General features: G+C 42.0%; 1 protein-coding gene across 1 annotated transcript in view; it reads right to left on the bottom strand.

The window, feature by feature from the left end:
* nbas (NBAS subunit of NRZ tethering complex) overlaps window positions 1–22,335 on the bottom strand; it is a 253,972-nt gene that overhangs the window by 151,838 nt on the left and 79,799 nt on the right. The window contains exons 28-30 of the mRNA XM_055635330.1: window positions 19,412–19,534; window positions 18,146–18,248; window positions 11,600–11,832 (exon numbers count right to left, since the gene is read on the bottom strand). Coding sequence (XP_055491305.1) covers window positions 11,600–11,832; window positions 18,146–18,248; window positions 19,412–19,534 — 459 coding nt within the window. The remainder of the gene's footprint in view (window positions 1–11,599; window positions 11,833–18,145; window positions 18,249–19,411; window positions 19,535–22,335) is intronic.

Genomic DNA, 22,335 nt, shown 5'->3' on the forward strand with positions numbered 1-22,335 from the left:
GCAAACAAAATCAATCAGCTGTATGACATTGATTAATTACAGTGCCCTCCATAATGTTTGGGACAAATGCCCATCATTTATTTATTTGCCTCTGTACTCCACAATTTGAGATTTGTAATAGAAAAAAAAAAAATCACATCTGGTTAAAGTGCACTTTGACAGATTTTAATAAAGGCCATTTTAATGCATTTTGGTTTCAACATGCAGGAATTACAGCAGTGTTTATACATAGTCTTCCCATTTCAGGGCACCATAATGTTTGGGACATACCAATGTCATGTAAATGAAAGTAGTCATGTTTAGTACGTTGTTGCATATCCTTTGCATGCAATGACTACTTGAAGTTTGCGATTTATGGACATCACCAGGCGCTGGGTGTCTTCTCTGGTGATGCTCTGCCAGGCCTGTATTGCAACCAACTTTTGCTTATGCTTGTTTTGGGGGCTAGTCCCCTTCAGTTTTCTCCAGCATATAAAATGCATGCTCAATTGGGTTCAGATCGGGTGATTGGCTTGGCCACTCACAAATTGACCATATTTTAGCTTGAGAAATTCCTTTGCAGCTTTAACAGTATGTTTGTGATCATTGTCTTGTTGTAGAATGAACCGCCAGCCAATGAGTTTTGAGGCATTTGTTTGAACGTGAGCAAATAGGATGTGTTTATACACTTCAGAATTCATTATGCTACTACCATCAGCAGTTGTATCATCAATGAAGATAAGTGAGCCAGTACCTTCAGCAGCCATACATGCCCAGGCCATAACACCTCCACCACCATGTTTCACAGATGAGGTGCTATGCTTTGGATCTTAGGCAGTTCCTTCTCTCTTCCATACTTTGTTCTTGCTATCACTCTGATATGTTAATCTTTGTTTCATCTGTCCACAAGACTTTTTTTAAGAACTGCGGTTGCTCTTTTAAGTACTTGGCAAAATGTAACCCGGCCATCCTATTTTTGCGGCTAACCAGTGGTTTGCATCTTGCAGTGTAGCCTCTGTATTTCTGTTCATGAAGTCTTCTGCGGACATTGACAAATCCACATCTGACTCCTGAAGAGTGTTTCTGTTCTGTCGTATAGGTGTTTGGGGATTTTTCTTTAGTATACATAGAATTCTTCATCAGCTGTGGAAGTCTTCCTTGGCCTGCCAGTCCCTTTGCGGTTAGTAAGCTCACCAGTGCTCTCTTTCTTCTGAATGGTTTTCCAAACAGTTGATTTTGGTAAGCCTAAGGTTTGGCTGATGTTTTTAACAGTTTTATTCTTGATTCTCAGTCTCATAATTTAACATTAAAACATAATGTTCTATGTTTTAATGTTAAACTTCTTGAATGCTATGTTGAATGCTATGTTGTATTTTTATTAGTGTGCTGCAAGGACATCTGAATTTCCCCTGAATAAGGGGATTAATAAAGTAATAATCTAATCTAATCTAATAGCTTCTGTGACTTTCATTGGCACAACTTTGGACCTCTGTTGATAAACAGCAATAAAGGTTTCCAAAGGTGATGGAAAGACTGGAGAAAAGACTAGGTGCTGAGAGCTCTCTTATACCTGCATTAAGGAGGCAATTAAACACACATGAGCAATTGGATTGGATTGGATTGGATTCCTTTATTGTCATTCAGACCTTTCGGTCTGAATGAAATTTTGTTGCCTGCAGTCATACATATAATAATAAATAACAAAACATACAATAAACATATATTAACATCCACCACAGTGAGTTCACCAGGCACCTCCTCACTGTGATGGAGACAAAAGTCTTAAAGTCTGCCTCTTCCCTCCTTGTTCTCCCTATGCGCTGAGGCGATCCAGGCTTCCATTTTTTGTGACCCCGCCGGATGATGGTAAGTCCCGCGGCTCAACCGAGCTCCACGAATGGGCCGGTTCAAGCTCCATGTCCCGGGGTGGTAGAAGCTGCCGAAGATGCCGCCCTCCAGTCCAGTGGACGCAGCTGTAGTTGTGGGAGCTCCGGAAAAACAGGTCACCAACCTGTGAGCTCCCGATGATTTCGTCCACTGGGTCCGCGGCCGAGCCCCGAATTCAGGTCGCCGTCGCCGGAACGCCGCCTCAGCCCCGAAGTCGGGCCACCACCACCGGCACGCTTCCGCAGCCCTGAAGCCCCGAAGCCGGGCCATTGTCACCGGAACGCCACCACAGCTCCGAATTCGGCCAGCCTCGCATTGGTAAGTCCTGGTTGGCTCTGCCTCTGGAGCCTCGAGGTCGGTCGCAGTTGGAGACCGCCAGCTCCGCCACTAGGCCTCAGCGCAGACAGAGGCAGAGAAGGTGGATACGATAAGAAAAAGGAAGAGACAAAAAAACATGTTTCACCCCCCCTCCCTCCACACATATACACAACCTAATAAACTAAAATTTAACTAAAACAAGACTAAAAAAAACAAAAAAAAAAGTAATAAAAGAAGGACAGTGCCACCACTTCCGGAACACCCGTGAAGCCATGTGTCCCAAACATTATGGTGCCTTGAAATGGGGGGGGGGATATGTATCAACACAGCTGTAATTTCTACATGATGAAACCGAAATCTATAAAAATAATCTTTATTACAATCTCACAATGCGCACTTTAACCACATGTGATTTTTTTCTATTACAAATCTCAAATTGTGGAGTTCAGAGGCAAATAAATAAGTGATGTGTCTTTGTCCCAAACATTATGCAGAGCACTGTATGTTGAACTGTGATCATTGTCACCCAAGATATTTCTTGCCGCATTGCAACTGCATTTTCACTCTTCAACTTAGCTTGCATTGGTGTAATTTTAATTTACAACAATGCACAACACAAAAAATATTCCAGCAGAATATGAAGCAATCATGCCCACTCGATGCCCTGGAGATGCCTCTTGTCCAAAATCATCCAGGCAGAAAATATCTAATATATTTCAAAAAAAAGATCCAGAGGACATTTAAAGGTGAAGTTTTAAGAGTACAGAATCTTTATGTCCATGTTCGGTTGAAAGGAAATAGTAAAAATTGGAAAGAGCCATGGTTTTCAAGGGAAATTGGACACTTGGTTCGGAAAAAGAAAGAGATCTACAATAATTATAGGCAGCATGGAGTCAATGAGGTGCTTGAGGAGTATAAAGAATGTAAAAAGAATCTTAAGAAATTAGAAAAGCTAAAAGAAGATATGAGGTTGCTTTGGCAGGTAAGGTAAAGTAAATCCAAAGGGTTTCTACAGATATATTAATAGCAAAAGGATAACGAGGGATAAAATTGATCCATTAGAGAGTCAGAGTGGACAGCTATCTGCAGAGCCAAAAGAGATATTGAACAATTTCTTTTCTTCGGTATTCACCAAGGAGAAGGATATTGAATTATGTGAGGTAAGGGAAACAAGTAGAGTAGCTATGGAAACTATGAGATTAAAAGAAGAGGAAGTATTGACACTTTTGAGAAATATAAAAGTGGATAAATCTCCAGGTCCGGACAGGATATTCCCTAGGACATTGAGGGAAGTCAGTGTAGAAATAGCAGGGGCTATGACAGAAATATTTCAAATGTCATTAGAAACGGGAATAGTGACAGAGGATCTATTAAGGGGTCTAAGAGTAAACCTAGCAATTATAGACCTGTTAGTTTGACGTCAGAGGTGGGCAAATTAATGGAAAGGATACTTAGAGATAATATATATAAGCATCTGGATAAACAGGGTCGGATTAGGAACAGTCAACATGGATTTGTGCCTGGAAGGTCATGTTTGACTAATCTTCTTGAATTTTTTGAAGAGGTTACACGGGAAATTGATGAGGGTAAAGCAGTGGATGTTGTATATATGGACTTCAATAAGGCCTTTGACAAGGTTCCTCACGGAAGGTTGGTTAAGAAGGTTTAATTGTTGGGTATTAATGGTGGAGTAGCAAGATGGATTCAACAGTGGCTTAATGGGAGATGCCAGAGAGTAATGGTGGATGGTTGTTTGTCAGGTTGGAGGCCAGTGACTAGTGGGGTGCCACAGGGTTCTGTGTTGGGTCCACTGTTGTTTGTCATGTGCATCAATGATCTGGATGATGGTGTGGTAAATTGGATTAGTAAGTATGCAGATGATACTAAGATAGGTGGGGTTGTGGATAATGAAGTAGATTTTCAAAGTCTACAGAGAGATTTATGCCAGTTGGAAGAGTGGGCTGAAAGATGGCAGATGGAGTTTAATGCTGATAAGTGTGAGGTGCTACATCTTGGCAGGACAAATCAAAATAGGACGTACATGGTAAATGGTAGGGAATTGAAGAATGCAGGTGAACAGAGGGATCTGGGAATAACTGTGCACAGTTCCCTGAAAGTGTAATCTCATGTAGATAGGATGGTAAAGAAAGCTTTTAGTGTGCTGGCCTTTATAAATCAGAGCATTGAGTATAGAAGTTGGGATGCAATGTTAAAATTGTACAAGGCATTGGTGAGGCCAATTCTGGAGTATGGTGTACAATTTTGGTCGCCTAATTATAGGAAGGATGTCAACAAAATAGAGAGAGTACAGAGGAGATTTACTAGAATGTTGCCTGGGTTTCAGCAACTAAGTTACAGAGAAAGGTTGAACAAGTTAGAGCTTTATTCTTTGGAGCGCAGAAGGTTAAGGGGGGGACTTGATAGAGGTCTTTAAAATGATGAGAGGGATAGACAGAGTTGACGTGGATAAGCTTTTCCCACTGAGAGTAGAGAAAATTCAAACAAGGGGACATGACTTGAGAATTAAGGGACAGAAGTTTAGGGGTAACATGAGGGGGAACTTCTTTACTCAGAGAGTGGTGGCTGTGTGAAATGAGCTTACAGTGAAGGTGGTGGAGGCAGGTTTGTTTTTATCATTTAAAAATAAATTGGATAGTTATATGGACGGGAAAGGAATGGAGGGGTATGGTCTGAGCGCAGGTATATGGGACTAGGGGAGAATACGTGTTCGGCGCGGACTAGAAGGGTCGAGATGGCCTGTTTCCGTGCTGTAATTGTTATATGGTTATACTTATATTTCCCATGTTTAGTCAATAACTTTTTTTGCCTTCTGCGCTCAGCATTCCTGTCTGCAAGTTTAATGCATTGATTTTATTTTATTTTTTTTTTTGCACTAATGATCTCTGGCTTTATTCATAATAGAACCTGCATTTGTGGACGAGAAGATGGATACTGTAAGGTTTCAATAGGAAGGATCATTGACACCTTGAAACTGTAATTGCCAAGTCTTAGAAAAAATAATAGGTGCAGGAGTAGGCCATTCAGCCCTTCGAGCAAGCACCACCATTCAATAGGATCATGGATGATTATCTAAAATCAGTACTCTGTTCCTGCTTTTTCCGCCAAATCCCTTGATTCCTTTAGCCCAAAGAACTAAATCCAACTCTTTCTTGTAAACATCCAATGAATTGGCCTCCACAGCCTTCTGTGGAAGAGTATTCCACAGATTCACAACTTTGGGTGAAGAGGTTTTTCCTCATCTCAGTCCTAAATAGCCTACCCATTTATTCTTAAACTGTGAACCCTGGTTCTGGATTCTCCCAACATCAGGAACATTTTTTCTGCATCTAGCCTGTCCAATCCTTTAAGAATTTAACATGTTTCTCTAAGATCCTTTCTCATCCTTCTAAATTCCAGTGAATACAAGCCCAGTCGACCAATTATTTCATAATGTCAGTCCTGCCATCCCGGGAATTAACCTGGTGAGCCTACGCTGCACTCCCTCAATAGCAAGAATGTCCTTCCTCAAATTAGGAGACCAAAATTGCACACAATGAGTATTGTGATGGTCTCACCAGGGCTCTGGACATCTGCAGTAGGACCTCCTTGTTCCTAAATTCAAATCATCTTGCAATGAAGTCCAACATGCCACTAGCTCTCTTCACAGCCTCCTGTACCTGCATGCCTACTTTCAGTGAATGATGTACAAGCACACCTAGGTTTCATTGCACCTTCCCTTTTCCTAATCTGACATCATTCAGATAATCATCTGCCTTCCTGTTCTTGCCACCAAAGTGGATAACCTCACATGTATCCACATTATACTGCATCTGCCCATTCACCCAACCTAGCCAAATCACTATGCAACCTCATAGCATCCTCATCGCAGCTCAAACTGCCACCCAGCTTTGTGTCATCCGCAAACTTGGAGATGTCACATTTAATTCCCTCGTCTAAATTGTTAATATATATTGTGAAAAACTGGGGTCCCAGCACCGACCCTTGCGGCACACCACTAGTCACTGCCTGCCATTCTGAAAAGGACCCGTTAATTCCTATTCCTTGTTTTCTGTCAACAAGTTCTTTATCCATGTCTGTACCCTACCTACAATACCATGTGTTCTAATTTTTCACACTAATCTCTTGTGTGACCTTGTCAAAGGCTTTTTGAAAGTTCAGATACACCACATCCACTGGCACTCTCTTATCCATTCCACTTGTTACATCCTCAAAAAATTCCAGAAGATTAGTCAAGCATGATTTCCCCATCATAAATCCATGGTGACTTTGACAGATCCTGTCACTGCTTTCCAAATGCACTGCTATAACATATTTAACAATCGACTCGAGCATCTTCCCCACTACCGATGTAAGGCTAACTGGTCTATAATTCTCATTTTTCTCTCTCCCCCCCTTTCTTAGAAAATAGAGTTACATTGGATACCCTCCAGTCCACAGTAACTGATTCAGCGATGAGAGAACATGGGAAAATGATCACCAATGCATCCTCTATTTCTGGAGCAACCCCCTTAAGTGAATTTGGACATTTTGTTTTATGGGAAAGATGTGGAAGAGAAATGGACAACATTTAAAGGTGAAATTTTAAGAGTACAGAATCTTTATGTCCCTGTTCGGTTGAAAGGAAATAGTAAAAATTGGAAAGAGCCATGGTTTTCAAGGGAAATTGGACACGGTTCGGAAAAAGAGAGATCTACAATAATTATAGGCAGCATGGAGTAAATGAGGTGCTTGAGGAGTATAAAGAATGTAAAAAGAATCTTAAGAAAGAAATTAGAAAAGCTAAAAGAAGATACGAGGTTGCTTTGGCAAGTAAGGTGAAAGAAAATCCAAAGGGTTTCTACAGATATATTAATAGCAAAAGGATAACGAGGGATAAAATTGGTCCATTAGAGAGTCAGAGTGGACAGCTATCTGCAGAGCCAAAAGAGATGGGGGAGATATTGAACAATTTCTTTTCTTCGGTATTCACCAAGGAGAAGGATATTGAATTATGTGAGGTAAGGGAAACAAGTAGAGTAGCTATGGAAACTATGGGATTAAAAGAAGAGGAAGTATTGACACTTTTGAAAAATATAAAAGTGGATAAGTCTCCAGGTCCGGACTGGATATTCCCTAGGACATTGAGGGAAGTTAGTGTAGAAATAGCAGGGGCTATGACAGAAATATTTCAAATGTCATTAGAAATGGGAATAGTGCCGGAGGATTGGCGTACTGCGCATGTTGTTCCATTGTTTAAAAAGGGTTCTAATAGTAAACCTAGCAATTATAAACCTGTTAGTTTGACGTCAGTGGTGGGCAAATTAATGGAAAGGATACAGAGATAATAGGATGTACATGGTAAATGGTAGGGAATTGAAGAATGCAGGTGAACAGAGGGATCTGGGAATAACTGTGCACAGTTCCCTGAAAGTGGAATCTCATGTAGATAGGGTGGTAAAGAAAGCTTTTGGTGTGCTGGCCTTTATAAATCAGAGCATTGAGTATAGAAGTCGGGATGTAATGTTAAAATTGTACAAGGCATTGGTGAGGCCATTTCTGGTGTATGGTGTACAATTTTGGTCGCCTAATTATAGGAAGGATTTCAACAAAATAGAGATAGTAGAGGAGATTTAGCAGAATGTTGCCTGGGTTTCAGCAACTAAGTTACAGAGAAAAGTTGAATAAGTTAGGTCTTTATTCTTTGGAGCACAGAAGGTTAAGGGGGGGAACTTAAGTAATAGAGGTCTTTAAAATGATGAGAGGGATAGACAGAGTTGACGTGGATAAGCTTTTCCCACTGAGAGTAGGGAAGATTCAAACAAGGGGGCATGACATGAGAATTAAGGGACTGAAGTTTAGGGGCAACATGAGGGGGAACTTCTTTACTCAGAGAGTGGTAGCTGTGTGGAATGAGCTTCCAGTGGAGGTGGTGGAGGCAGGTTTGATTTTATCATTTAAAAATAAATTGGATAGTTATATGGACGGGAAAGGAATGGAGGGTTATGGTCTGAGTGCAGGTAGATGGGACTAGAGGAGAATAAGTGTTCGGCACGGACTAGAAGGGCCGAGATGGCCTGTTACCGTGCTGTAATTGTTATATGGTTACTCTGGGATGCAGACCATCAGGCCCTGGGAATTTACCTGTCGTCAATTCCAGCAGTTTACCCAACACCATTTCCTGACTAATGTGGATTCACTTCAGTTCCTCCCTCCCACCAGATCCTCGGTCCCCTAGCATTTCTGGTAGATTGTTTGTGTTTTCCTTAGTGAAGATAGACCCTAAGTATTCATCTACCTTCACTAATCTTTTCCTTTTTACATATCTAAAGAAATTTTCCAGTCAGATTTTATATTCCCCACAAGCTTTCTTTTGTGCTTTTTCTCCTCCTCTTAATTAACCCCTTTGTCCTCCTCTGTTGAATTCTAAATTTCACAGTCCTCCAGTTTGCATCTTCCTCTGGCCAATTTATAAGCCTCTTTCTTACAATACAATCAATACAATCAGTTTTACTCGTCACTTCCACATAAAGCGCAAATGAAGTGAATTTGCCAGCAGAACACAAAAGAAGACACAAAAACACAATAAAAATTCAACACAAACATTCACCACAGCATTCATCACTGTGGTGGAAGGCACAAAAATTGGCCAGTCTTCCTCCATTTTCCATTTCCCTCGTTGTCAGGACCTCAACCCTCCGCAGCCGCCGCTGAGGGCGTCCAGATGAGTAGACAAGGTAAAAGTCCAAGTAAGTCCAGAATCAGCGCTTCCCCACCGGAGACTGCAGCTTCAGGTTGGTGTAGGCCGCAGGCCGGCGGTCAAAGATTTAAAGTCCCCGCCGTGCCACAGCCAGAAGCACCGCAGACCACAGGGCTGGCAGTCGGAGCTCCCCTCCAGGGGTCCCCGCCGAGGGACCCCGCTCCTGATGGTAAGTCCACGCCATGCCCGCGGTAGAGGTAGGCCTGGGCCGGCAGTCGGAGCTCTTCTCCTCGTGGGTCCCCAACGAGGGACCCCAGGCTCAGGACGCAGCACCAGCAGAGCTCCACAGACCGTGGCTTCAGGCTGCTACGGGCCAGCGAATGGAGCGCTCCCCTCCGGCGACACCCGGCGAGGGCTCGCCCACTCTGCAACGAGAGTCCACGCTGTGCCCACCGCTGATGCCCTGGGCGTATATCTGGGAAAGGCCGCACCGATCCTTGCTGTTAGGCCACGGGGGAGGCGACATGGAAAATGTTGCCTCTCCATGGAGGAGGCGACCAAAGTGGTTTCCCCCTTACCCCCCCACACCACCCCCCACACAGGACACACAGAGAGCCACCAAACACACACATTAACACACACACTAGAAATAACTAACGCGCTGCTGGCAGGGCTGCCAGCTTGCAGCGCCCCCACCGACCTTCCCCATCCATCCTATACTGATCCCCTCATTCATCCTGTACTAATCCCCCCCGACCCATCCTGTACTGATTCCCAGATTCATCTTTTACTGACCCCCCTCATTCATCCTGCACAGACCCTCCGATCCACACTGCACTGACCCCCCAAGTCATCCTGTACTGATCCCCCATCCATCCTGTAACGATACACCCATTCATCCTGTAGTGATCCCCCATCCATCCAGTAGTGAACCCCCATTCATCCTGCACAGACCCTCCGATCCACATTGTACTGCCCCCACCCCCCCATTTATCCTGTACTGATTCTCCATTCATCCTGTACTGATGCCCCCATCAATCCCGTGCTGATTAACCCCACTCAACCCCACTGACATCCCCCGCGCTCTCCCCTCACAATTTAACCTATTCCAACCAACATGCACTAATTCCCCCGCCTCAATCCATCCATCCAGCACCTTGCCTTCTCACCCCCCACCCCCGCTATCTATCCACCCTGCACTGATTCACAGCGACCCCCCCCCCCTCGACCCTATTGTGCTGGAAATGTCTTCAGAGCGAAAATTGACAATGTTTGATAATGGAATGCAATCAAATGCATTTTAAATCCCAATGTTATTATTTGTTTTAATCCCATAAAGATGGATTAATTAAATTGTGAACACGTAAAACATTAAAACCGCAGTGTTCGATTGTCACTGCTACCGTTGACACGTTATTACAGAATTAATTTTAACGGCAATTCAATGCTCTTAATTTGCAGTATCAGTACTGTAGTTATTTAATGAGCAACATTCACAAGCAGATTTGAAGCAGAAATAACATGCGAATGCTTCAAATAATTAGCATAATTCCGACAGATAACTACGAACTTTGTTCGAGCACATTATCGCACGTGTCATGCAAGCCGTCTTAAATGACCACCTAAACTGTCCTTTGGAAACCTAAAAAGCTGCCTAAGTTGCCCGGCTGGCAACAGGGAAAAAAAGTTGTGAGAGCCCAAAACATCCCGTATACTGTACATTCCAGGAAACCTCCTCCTCAGTGCTGCTACCAATTTGGTTAGCCCAAACTATATATGCAGATTAAAATCTCCCATAACTGCTATAGCTTTGCTACACGCATCCCTAATTTCTTCTCTGATGCTATCCCCAACATCCTTACTGCTGGTTGGTGGTCTGCATACAACTCCAACAAGCGTTTTCTGCCTTCGGCTATTTCGCAATTCTACCCATACCGATTCTACAGCATCCAAGCTAATGTATTTCTTTGCAATTGCATTAATCTCCTCTTTAACCAGCAATGCCACCCCACCTCCTCTTCCTTTCTGTCTATCCTTCCTGAATATTGAATACCCCTGCATGTTTAGCTCCCAGCTTGGTAACCCTGGAGCCATGTCTCCGTAATTCCAACTTAGCCCATTCATTGTTGAGACTACCCAAAAGAAATTGGTTATCGTATGAAAGAGCAAATGGGCGATTTTTGACTTGGTTTCATTGAGATGACTTACTAACTATGCATTGCCCACACTATCCGTTAAGAAAAAATCATCTCATTCATTTGGACTACCAATGATGTTTACCTGCTCAAATTTCATTGGCCCAGTATTTTAATTTGTTATTTCCAGAAAACTAATAATTCCTGGAATTTAGCAGTGATCGACTATGTAATTTATTTGGAAAAAGTATCCAAAATAGTTTTAATTATTATTACTCAAATGGGCTCTACTGTATAAAGCTCTGTGAGTAGCCAAGACAAAAAGATTGAACACTGTTGACATTACATGCCCTATTTAATTTAATCTTATGTATACAAAACCAGTGTTTAGTGGGGGAAGCAGAGACAAACCTTTATGTAACAAATGTTATGTTAATCATTCTTGGATCATTTTAACTCCAGGAACAGCAGGATCACCAGCACAATCACATTTACTATTAAAGTTGTCAAATCTCAGACTTATATCAGACATAATTCTATTTTAGATTTTTTTTTAAAACAACACCATGAATTTATAGATTACCTGGCTAAATCCATGCTTTTATCAGTCAAGGTGGCTGATGAATCAAAATACTCTCTGGCAGCAGCAAGAACCAGATTGGCACTTTTCTCATAGTTGACTTTGGGCTGTACCTTGCTTCTGTACGCCGCAGCGGTACAAGCCTTGTCAACAGATACCTTGCTGCAGTGCATCAATTGGCCGGCTAAACGGATATTCTCCAAACGACTGGAACACAGTAGACTCTCGGTAAATATCTGAAAAGTAAAATGTCTGGTCACTTAAAATTATCTATTTCAATAAGGCGGATATTTATTCTGAATAGGATGAAACCAGTTATCCATTCAACTCATTAAAATCAATCAATCAATCAATCAACCTTTATTGTCATCTTGCAAGCAACAAGTACAGTGCAAAATGAAAATGGATGAGCAGCCAAAATATTTGACTGGTATTGTTCCTGTAGAGAGTGAATTATGTTTCATGTTAAGATTAACTTTATTGACTCATGAAAAGTGAAATTGCCCATAATTTTGTGCTACATCTCATCTCTGACTCAACAATCCATATATTTGGAAGGGATTATTTTTAGGGATCCTTTGTTCTTTGAATCTTTCCAGTCAACTAAAACGTTTATCTAACTACAAAAAATTTAGGCATTTAACACAATTATATATATATTTTCAGCCAAAGTACTAAACTGGACATTTTTCCAAAGGTCATCACAGTGAACCTAACCACAGTGAACTTCAAAAACACTTTCTACTCTTAAAGACCCACTATCAGACATTCTGATGATATCCACCCAAATGATAAATAACTGTTTTCTCTTGTTCGCTCTTGAAAAGTATTCAAGATCTGTCTGTCAGCCTCACCATGCTAAGAAATAAATTGGCGACCCAAACACCTCAACCTCTCCTTGGTAAAGAAGTCCCAACTAAATTATTGCTGGATTTATTAGAAAACACCTTAGATTTGTAGTCCTTACGTTTGGGCATTCCCAGAAATATATATTTTTTATAGTTAGCTGACCAAATTCCTTCATAATTGTAAGACATCCATCAGTTTGCCTCTCAACCTTTCTTTTCCGACAGCAAAGAGTTCCAGTCTTTTCCATCTTTTCTGATAGTACCTTAAATTAACATCCTTGCCCAATGCTTCTTTTGCCCTATTACAATATCAAAGTATCAATGCAATCAATTAACTGTGTTATCTGCACCTTTCATAATACTTTGTAGCTTTTCAATTCCATTCCAACAGAAATTAAACTCTACTTTGTTACCAGATTTTATAAGCTTGATCATTTTTGGTGCTACTTTTAATTAAGGGTGTATACGCAGATCTTTGATATCTTTCACTCCATTTTGATGTCAATGTCCCGGAGACATTAACTTTAATAAAATGCAACACTTCCAACTTCAATTTCAATATGGATAAATATTATAATTTACAGTAAATTATGTATTTTAATATTTCTATTTTGTTCCAGTCCTCTTCTTTATTAACAGATCTGTTCTCCTGGCTACGGGGCCTTGTCTGTACATTCTCCCCCTGACCTGCGTGGGTTTTCTCAGAGATCTTCGGTTTCCTCCCACATTCCAAAGACGTTTATAGGTTAATTGGCTTGGTATAAATGTAAAATTGTTCCTAATGTGTGTAGGGTATTGTTGGTATGCGGGTACCGCTGGTCAGTGCTGACTCGGTGGGTTGAAGGACCTGTTTCCGCGCTGAATCTATAAACTTAAAAAAAACTCAATTTGTTACAACTGCAGGGTTTTTTACTTGAATAATTATCTTTCACTCCTCCTTCTTTCTTTTTGGAGACTTGTTTATTTTCCTTCTACTTCATTCCGACTCCACTCGTTCTAACATTCGTCATTAATTCACCAAGAGACCTTGTCAAAGAGCTTTGGAAAATCCAAGTGTATTAAATCCACAGCATTACCTTGGCCTATTGTTACTTCAAATATTTTAATAAAGTCGCTGAGTGGCATCTGTCGGAGAAACAGTTATTATAATTTGATTTGGGGACATCTTTCCATTACACCCACAAGGAAAATGTCATTATTTTTCTCAAAACATCGGTGAAATGTGAACTGATTTTTATATCACTCGCAATAAACTATCTTTGGCTGAATGTCAGACCCCAAGTAATCTGACATTACAGTTAGCAAATGATTTTTTATAAATACTTCTAATTCAGTTCTTTGGAGAATGCAGTCCTTTTAGATAAATAGTACAGGAAGTTATAAAGTAAAAGTCCCCGCTACAACAGCATGGAAACAAGATTGTCTGCCCGACTTTCCCATACCAACCAAAATGCTCCATCTAAGCTAGCCTCTTTTACCCGTGTTCAGTCCATATCCCACCAACCCTTTCCTATTCATGTACCTGCCCAGATGTTTTTTAAATGTTATTGTACCTGCCTCAACCAGCTCCTCTGGTAAGCTGGCTCCATATACCCACCACTGTCCATGTGAAAAACTTGCCCCTCGGGTTCCTATTAAATCTTTCCCCTCTCACCTTAAATCTATACCCTCCAACTCTTGATTCCCCTACCCTGGAAAAAATACTTTGTGCATGCATCCAGTTGGAGGGAATTGCGTGTTTGACTTCTTCCACAAATGTGGCTTTCATGTGGAGCCCAGACACTAAAGTATATCTCAAAAAGCAATGGTGAGCTTCTGAAACAAGTCAATTTATTCAAGACTTGACAGTATATGTTGGGAAATCGCAAGTGTGCAATCTCTTGGGTTAAATAGATTTTAAATGGATTTATGAAAGGTAAATCATGTCTGACGAATCTTATAGAATTTTTCGAGAATGTAAATAGTAGAGTGGATAAGGGAGAACCAGTGGATGTGTTATATCGGGACTTTCAGAAGGCTTTCGACAAGGCTTTCGACAAGGTTCCACATAAGAGATTAGTATGCAAACTTAAAGCACACGGTATTGGGGGTTCAGTATTGATGTGGATAGAGAACTGGCTGGCAGACAGGAAGCAAAGAGTAGGAGTAAACGGGTCCTTTTCAGAATGGCAGGCAGTGACTAATGGGGTATCGCAAGGCTCAGTGCTGGGACCCCAGCTATTTACAATATATATTAATGATCTGGATGAGGGAATTGAATGCAACATCTCCAGGTTTGCGGATGACACAAAGCTGGGGGGCAGTGTTAGCTGTGAGGAGGATGCTAAGAGGCTGCAAGGTGACTTGGATAGGTTGGGTGAGTGGGCAAATGTATGGCAGATGCAGTATAATGTGGATAAATGTGAGGTTATCCACTTTGGTGGCAAAAACAGGAAAGTAGACTACTATCTGAATGGTAGCCGATTAGGAAAAGGAGAGATGCAACGAGACCTGGGTGTCATGGTACACCAGTCATTGAAAGTAGGCATGCAGGTGCAGCAGGCAGTGAAGAAAGCGAATGGTATGTTAGTATTCATAGCAAAAGGATTTGAGTATAAGAGCAGGGAGGTTCTACTGCAGTTGTACAGGGTCATGGTGAGACTACACCTGGAGTATTGCGTACAGCTTTGGTCTCCTAATCTGAGGAAGGACATTCTTGCCATAGAGGGAGTACAGGGAAGGTTCACCAGACTGATTCTTGGGATGTCAGGACTTTCATATGAAGAAAGACTGGATAGACTTGGTTTATACTCTCTAGAATTTAGAAGATTGAGGGGGGTTCTTATAGAAACTTACAAAATTCTTAGGGGTTGGACAGGCTAGGTGCAGGAAGATTATTCCCGATGTTGGGGATGTCCAGAACAAGGGGACACAGTTTAAGGATAAGAGGGAAATCTTTTAGGACCGAGATGAGAAAATCAGAGAGTGGTGAATCTGTGGAATTCTCTGCTACAGAAAGTAGTTGAGGCCACAGTTCATTGGCTATATTTAAGAGGGAGTTAGATGTGGCCCTTGTGGCTAAAGGGATCAGGGGGTATGGAGAGAAGGCAGGTATGGGATATTGATTTGGATGATCAGCCATGATCATATTGAATGGTGGTGCAGGTTCGAGGGGGCAAATGGCCTACTCCTGCACCTATTTTCTATGTTTCTAAAAAGTTGCCCAATTCTCTTATAATTTCCAGAATTTTCACTATCACACCCAATCTATTCCTCTAACAATTTTATACATCTCAATAAGATTACCCCTTGGCCTCCTCTGCTCCAAAGTGTTAAGTCCATGCCAGTGCAACCTTTTCCTACAGCTCGGGTCCTAGCACTTCCTTGTACATCTTATCTGCATCGTTTCTCTGTACTGTACAGCTTAATGGAATCTGAATCTGCATCGTTTCCAGCTTAATGGCTTCTGGAGAAGGGTGACCAAAACTGAACTCCGAGATGATGATGCTCCAAGACGAGCCTCTCCAACATCTTGTATAACTTAACATAACGTCCCAAATTCTAAACTCAATTGCCCGACTGATGAAGGGCAATGTGCCAAAAACCTTTTACAGAAACTGGTGCTTAACAGTCTGTAAACTAAAAGGAAAATCCTTTATCTGTTGATGAAGTTTTTCTTCTGGACCTGTGCTATAGGACAATGTCATCAAGGTACAAATCATGATGTAGATATTGATTTTGATCTTTCTTAGTGCTAAATAGGTACAGATTGTACCATAGCTAACCATACAATAGCTAAATTGTACCAGATGCAATTCGGCATCAAAGATTCATATATTGGTCAAACAGGATGGAGATGGCAATATTTGCAACAATTGAATTGTCATTTACTTGATTATTGAATGTTGAGTAAGGAAATAAAGAAATAGTCTTATTAGACCATGTCAGTCCATTATTTCACATCATACCTTTTGTATTTTTTTGTAACAATGTAGTTTATATCGCTTGTAGTATATGAATTTTTTATCGTTGTATTCGTCGTTTTAATCATCAAGCCTGGTTAGGATCTGATAAGCTTTTTGGAGCTTTTTGTGCTGCTCGACAACCTTAACTACTTTTCCTCCTGGATCAGCTCAGGTAAAACTCCAAACTGCAGAACAAACTGCCTACTCTGCTTTAGCTTTAGTTTCAATCACGCATTTTTTTTAAATTGGTTTCAATTATGCATTGGTGGCAATTATGCATTATCACTATTTTTGGTAAATTCACTGATTGTAGCAGAATGTATTTTTTCAGATTTTTCTTGATTGTTAAAAATATTTTGTGCATCCAGAGTGCTTGTCAGAAAGATATTTTAGTTAACCTTCCTTTAGTTATCAAGGTATAGCAACTTGCTAAAGAGCAGCCAAACAATGTGGTGCTCCAGCAGCTTACTTGTTTTTTTCTATCCTTGTCATAGAACTTTCTTCTTGAGCCTAATAACATTCACATCTTTATAGATTTCTAAACAAAAAAGGGAAGATGGATATCTGATGCACTGCAATAAAGAGATTTATTGTCAATCATACACATATGTTAACTTATTCAACCAAGTAATTACTTGAAAGCAATTCAGTTTAGGTTCATTAATAACACCATTAAAAATCTGACGTCAACTTGGTCATAATGTGGTCACTGGGTTCCTTAAAAAATGCACTGACTAAAATAAAACAATATTCTTTCTCACTTCTACAACAGTGAAATGTCTTTGGGAGGTGGGAGTAAATCAGAGCACCTGACAGAAGCGCATGATTGACGTCTGAGAATAAAGTTCATATGTTGGGGTGAGGACAGCAACAGAATCATATCTTGATTAATCTTTCATCATCCATCGTCCTAGCTTCTGCCAGGTTCTTCATTTTACTCCTGAAGCCCGTGAAATCAGTGGAAGAATTAGTCCACAAAGAGGAAGTGCCAATTGAGATTTAAACTTCTGTCATCATTCAAAGTTATATTGCTAAACTTTCCCCCACCCAATACTTTTAGGGAAAGCAGCCATTATAATCAGACTTGTCCCACCCAGTCATTCCTTCTTCTCGCCCGCCAGATCTGTCAAGCTTCTGAATGGTCTTTCCATGAGCTAGGGTAAGGTCAAAGTCACAGTTTGAGGATAAGGGGGAAGTCTTTTAGGACTGAAATGAGAAAAACATTTTTCACACGGAGAGTGGTGAATCTCTGGAATTCTCTGCCACAGAAGGTAGTTGAGGCCAGTTAATTGGCTATATTTAAGAGGGTTAGATGTGGCCCTTGTGACTAAGGGGATCAGGGGGTATAGAGAGAAGGCAGGTATGGGATACTGAGTTGGATGATCAGCCATGATCATATTGAATGGCGGTGTAGGCTCGAAGGGCCGAATGGCCTACTACTGCACCTATTATCTATGTTTCTATGTCTGATTCACGTTTACCCTATTATGGACATGGGAACTGATTTGCTACAATGCTGAGAACTATATTCTGCACTTAGTATCTTCATTTTTTCTCTATCAATTATACTTGAGTTTGATGCTTGAATTTATGCGTAGTATTATCTGATCTATTTGGAAAGCATGCAAAACAACGTTTTTCACTATACCTGGATACACATGACAATAATAAACCTAACCAACGATAATGTTTGGGCAACCCATAATTATTTTCGTAAATAAAGTATGCTAGTGTGCAATAATTGTGGAATTATTTACCTCGTAACAGACATCGACGTCCAGGCACTTGTAGACCGTGGTTTGCATTTCCAACAGATCTTGCAGCAGGACTGTCCATTCAGTCTCACTTGCAGGTGGGTTCCTAGATATACAATACAAAAGAAAATAATATCCTCCATGGTGGTAGTTTCATTACTGTTCATATGCAAAATGGATCACCATCCCATTTCTCCTTTCCTCACTGCTAACTTTGGAACAAAACTCAAAATCAGAACCAGCTTCAGCTCAAATTGAAAAATTGGCAGACAATTAGTCTGACAAACCCGAGATGCCAATTGTCAGCTCTCGAACATCCTCTTACCGCCCACGAAACCTCACCTTCAAACACAAGACCATAGTCTCCACATGCAGAAACAAACCTCATTTTCTACAGACATCTTTCCTTCCATAGCTTCCAAATTTGTGGTGTCACAAGCTGGATTCTATCTTCTGCCCAAGCATGACTTTCCTGTAGACCCATTCTTTCAGCCTGCTTCAGCCATATCAAACTTATATTTTCTGACTTTAAATGTTTCCTTTCTTTCCAAGTATTGTATTTGCCTGCCCTCATTTTGGCTATTTTTCTCTTTCTATTAGAAGTCTAACCGTCTGAGCACTTCCCACAGCTTTGCTATTAAACCCAAGGTGAATCAAATGGCAGCATGGCTTTGTGCAGCATGGTGGTGCAGCGGTAGAACTGTTGCCTTGCAGCACCACAGGTTCAATCCTGACAAAGGATGTTAGGTGTACAGAGTTTTATATGCTCTCCCTGTGAACGTGAGGGTTTTCTCCAGGTGCTCTGGTTTGCCTCACTTTCTAAAGACGTACTGGTTAGTAGGTTAATTGGCTTCTGTTAATTTGTAATAGTGTGTAAGATAGTGTTAGTGTACAGGGCAGCACAGACTCAGTCGACCCAGGGGCCTATTTCTCTATATCTCTAGCATCTAAATCAGCACCACATTAAGCATATATAAGTGCAGAATATGATTATAACTACTCAATCATTTAATTTGGTCTCATCCTATCAGAGATATTCCCTTTGTTCCAGTCCTCTCTTCCCACCGTCACTACTATCTAGAACAAACTTGTTTTTTCCCCCCCTATCCCGGTTCTGACTGACTGTCTTCCATGTGAAACATGGTCTCTCTTTTCACATACACTTCCTGGACTGGAATGTTAGAAAACACTAATATTTTAAAGTTTTATTTAGATTTTCAAAATGTAGATTTTTTAATCTTCAATTACTGTATGTCGGCATAAACTCACTTGCGTCCAACATGCCTCGTGAGGCGCACCATAAGCAGACGCGCCTCTTCTGCATTTGACTGAGTGCTTTTTACGAATGAGATTGGTTTCTGCAGACCATGCTTTTCCAAAATCTCAGCCACACTGAAGTAAAGAATTAGAAATAATCAGTTTAAATACAATAATTCAATTTAAAACATAAATGTATCTTGTGGAGTTGAGACAAAGCAGCAAGTTGGCAAGGATTTTTAAAAAGGGGGAATGCGAGCAGCAGGCGAGGACACTGATTTATATACATCCAGACTGTGTGCAGCGGGTCTGGGGCATTGCAATGTACTCCTTTGATGGGAAACCTGGGGAACAAATGGACTGCAGAGTGAGTGGAGCACAGATGGGCATCGCAACTGATAAACAGAAGATGAATCAGATGGCAAAATGGCTTAAATCTCAACTCCCCCCCCCCCACCCCCACCCCAAGAATTACCTGTATAAACTTGTTATCTATTAACAAAACTTTACGAATGCAAACAAGCATCTACAAGAGTCAAGAGAGTTTATTGTCATGTGTCCCTAATAGAACAACGAAATTCTTGCTTTGCTTCAGCACAACGGAACATAGTAAGCATTGACTACAAAACAGATCAATGTGTCCATACACCATAATATACGTAAATACACATATAAATAAACACATATAAACACATATGTTCTCTGTATTTGCTTATGGTCCACTTTCATTGAGTAAGGGATTATCATTGTATAAGTAGTAAAAACAGGGAACTGTAAATGCAGGTTAACGTACAAAAGGACACAAAGTCACTGGAATAACAGCAGGTCAGTCAGTACAGGTGCACAACCTTTTATCCGGTGTTCCGGAAACCGAAAAACTCCGAAAACCGGCCATTTTTCCAGTATGTCGTCTGCACACCAAAGCTCGCGTTTTGCGCCAAACTTGACCCGAAACGACCCACGGTCAGCCCAGGTCTGTACTACTGTAGCGGCTGCCTCCTCCCCGGAGACTGGGGAGACACTTAAAATTTTCCATCTGTAAATCATTGCTTAAAAATGTTAAACCACAGACGGGTTACTGGGCTGCCACAATTAGAACAAAAAAAAACAAGGTAGTTGAGGCCAGTTCATTGGCTATATTTAGAGGGAGTTAGATTATGGCCCTAAGGGTGGTATAAGTAGGGGGATCAGGGGGTATGGAGTCAGAATAGGCCGGTACGGGATTTTACTGAGTTTCCGATGATCAGCCAGGATGATCACACACCAAAGCTGAATGGCGGTGCAGGCTCCAAGGGTCTGTACTATGTAGCGGCTGCTCCTCCCCGCACCTAAACATTTAATGTTGCTTAAATGTTAGTCAGTTAGTTTGGAGGGCTTTTATGTGAAGGGGGGGGGTGAAGGGGTAAACTTTAATTCTTAGTCTCCTACCTGGTCGGAGAGGCGGGGAGCGGCCATTGCCTTACCGGGTCGCTGTGCAGTAAGCTCCACAGCGCTGTGGCCGCCAACTCCCAGCTGGGGCTGCGGGCGTCCGGCCGCGGGCGGTGCCGGTTGTAGCTCCGACCCCGGCAACTCTACCCCTGGCTGCGCGGCGCTCCAAATCCACCGCCGCCCACGGCCGGACGCCCGCAGCCCCAGCTCCGCGAATGTTGGGAGTCGGCGGCGTCGCAGCGCTGGGATACCAGCGGGGAGCGGGCAATGCCTTACCGGGTCGCCATGCGGTAAGCTCCGGAGCACTGTGGCCGCCGACTACCAACATTCGCGGAGCTGGGGCTGCGGGCGTCCGGCCGCGGGCGGCGCTGGATTTGGAGCGCCTCGCAGCCAGGGGTAGAGTTGCTGGGGTTGGAGCTCCAACCGGCGCCGCCCGCGGCCGGACGGAGCCCCCAGCTCCGCGATGTTGGGAGTCACCGACCAGGTAGGGGACTAAGAATCAAAGTTTCCCCCTTTACCCCCACCACCACCACATAAAATCCCTCCAAACTAACTGGCTAACATTTATGCAATGATTTACAATGATTCCCCGGTCTCCGGGGAGGAGGCAGCCGCTCCAGACTTTTCAAGCCGCCCGCGCTACCTACCTAATCTACGCTAAAAATCTTCCATTCGGAAATCCGAAAATGTCCGAAATCCGACAAGTGTCTGGTCCCAAGGCTTTCGGATAAAAGGTTGTGCACCTCTATCTCTGGAGAACATGGATTGGTGACGTTTCGGGTCAAGACCCTTCTGCAGACTCTCGGTCTGGAACTGGGCCTGAAATCCTGGAGAGTTGACTGTTTCAGCCTGCTGGCGGCCAGGGAAGAGGCGAGGATTGGCAGAGTTATTGGTCGCTGCATATGGGGGAGTGGAGTTCAGGCAAGGGTCGCCGGTGGAGAAGGCAAGCCTGAAAGCAGCCGGGGAGGCGGTGCGTGAATGGGGGTTGGTGTTGGCAGCCCGGCCTGGCGGTGAAGGTCGGTAGGTCCGTCTGCTATAACTGAAATCTATTATAAAGAGGTCGATAATAACGAGAGTTTATTGTAAAATGCTATCAGTATAATACATTGGGGAAATTATGTAACATTTTATTGGAAAGGACAAACATTGTCTCTGCACATAAAGGGCAGCCAGCATCTATTAGTGATGCAGAACTTCTGTTGATAATTCATACATTATAAATAAGAGTATCAAATAAATGACCATGCAGAGAGTAGCAAAGATCACACACTTCCTCAAAAAATATATCAATTGTATTATAATACTTATTTCAATTAGTGGCCATCTGTTAACCTCTCCCCTGAGCAGCCTGAGAACATTTGATGTTATAAATGATCATTTACTGGAAGCATTCATCCCAGAAAGCCTTTGCTAACATTTTGCTCACTTTAACTTGTTCTACATTTGGTTTCTCTTTCCCCAAATATATAACCTGCTTGAAACTCCTGACACAAACATGCATATCTACA

The sequence above is a fragment of the Leucoraja erinacea genome, chromosome 5 (assembly GCF_028641065.1).
Source record: "Leucoraja erinacea ecotype New England chromosome 5, Leri_hhj_1, whole genome shotgun sequence".
Lineage (NCBI taxonomy): Eukaryota > Metazoa > Chordata > Chondrichthyes > Rajiformes > Rajidae > Leucoraja > Leucoraja erinaceus.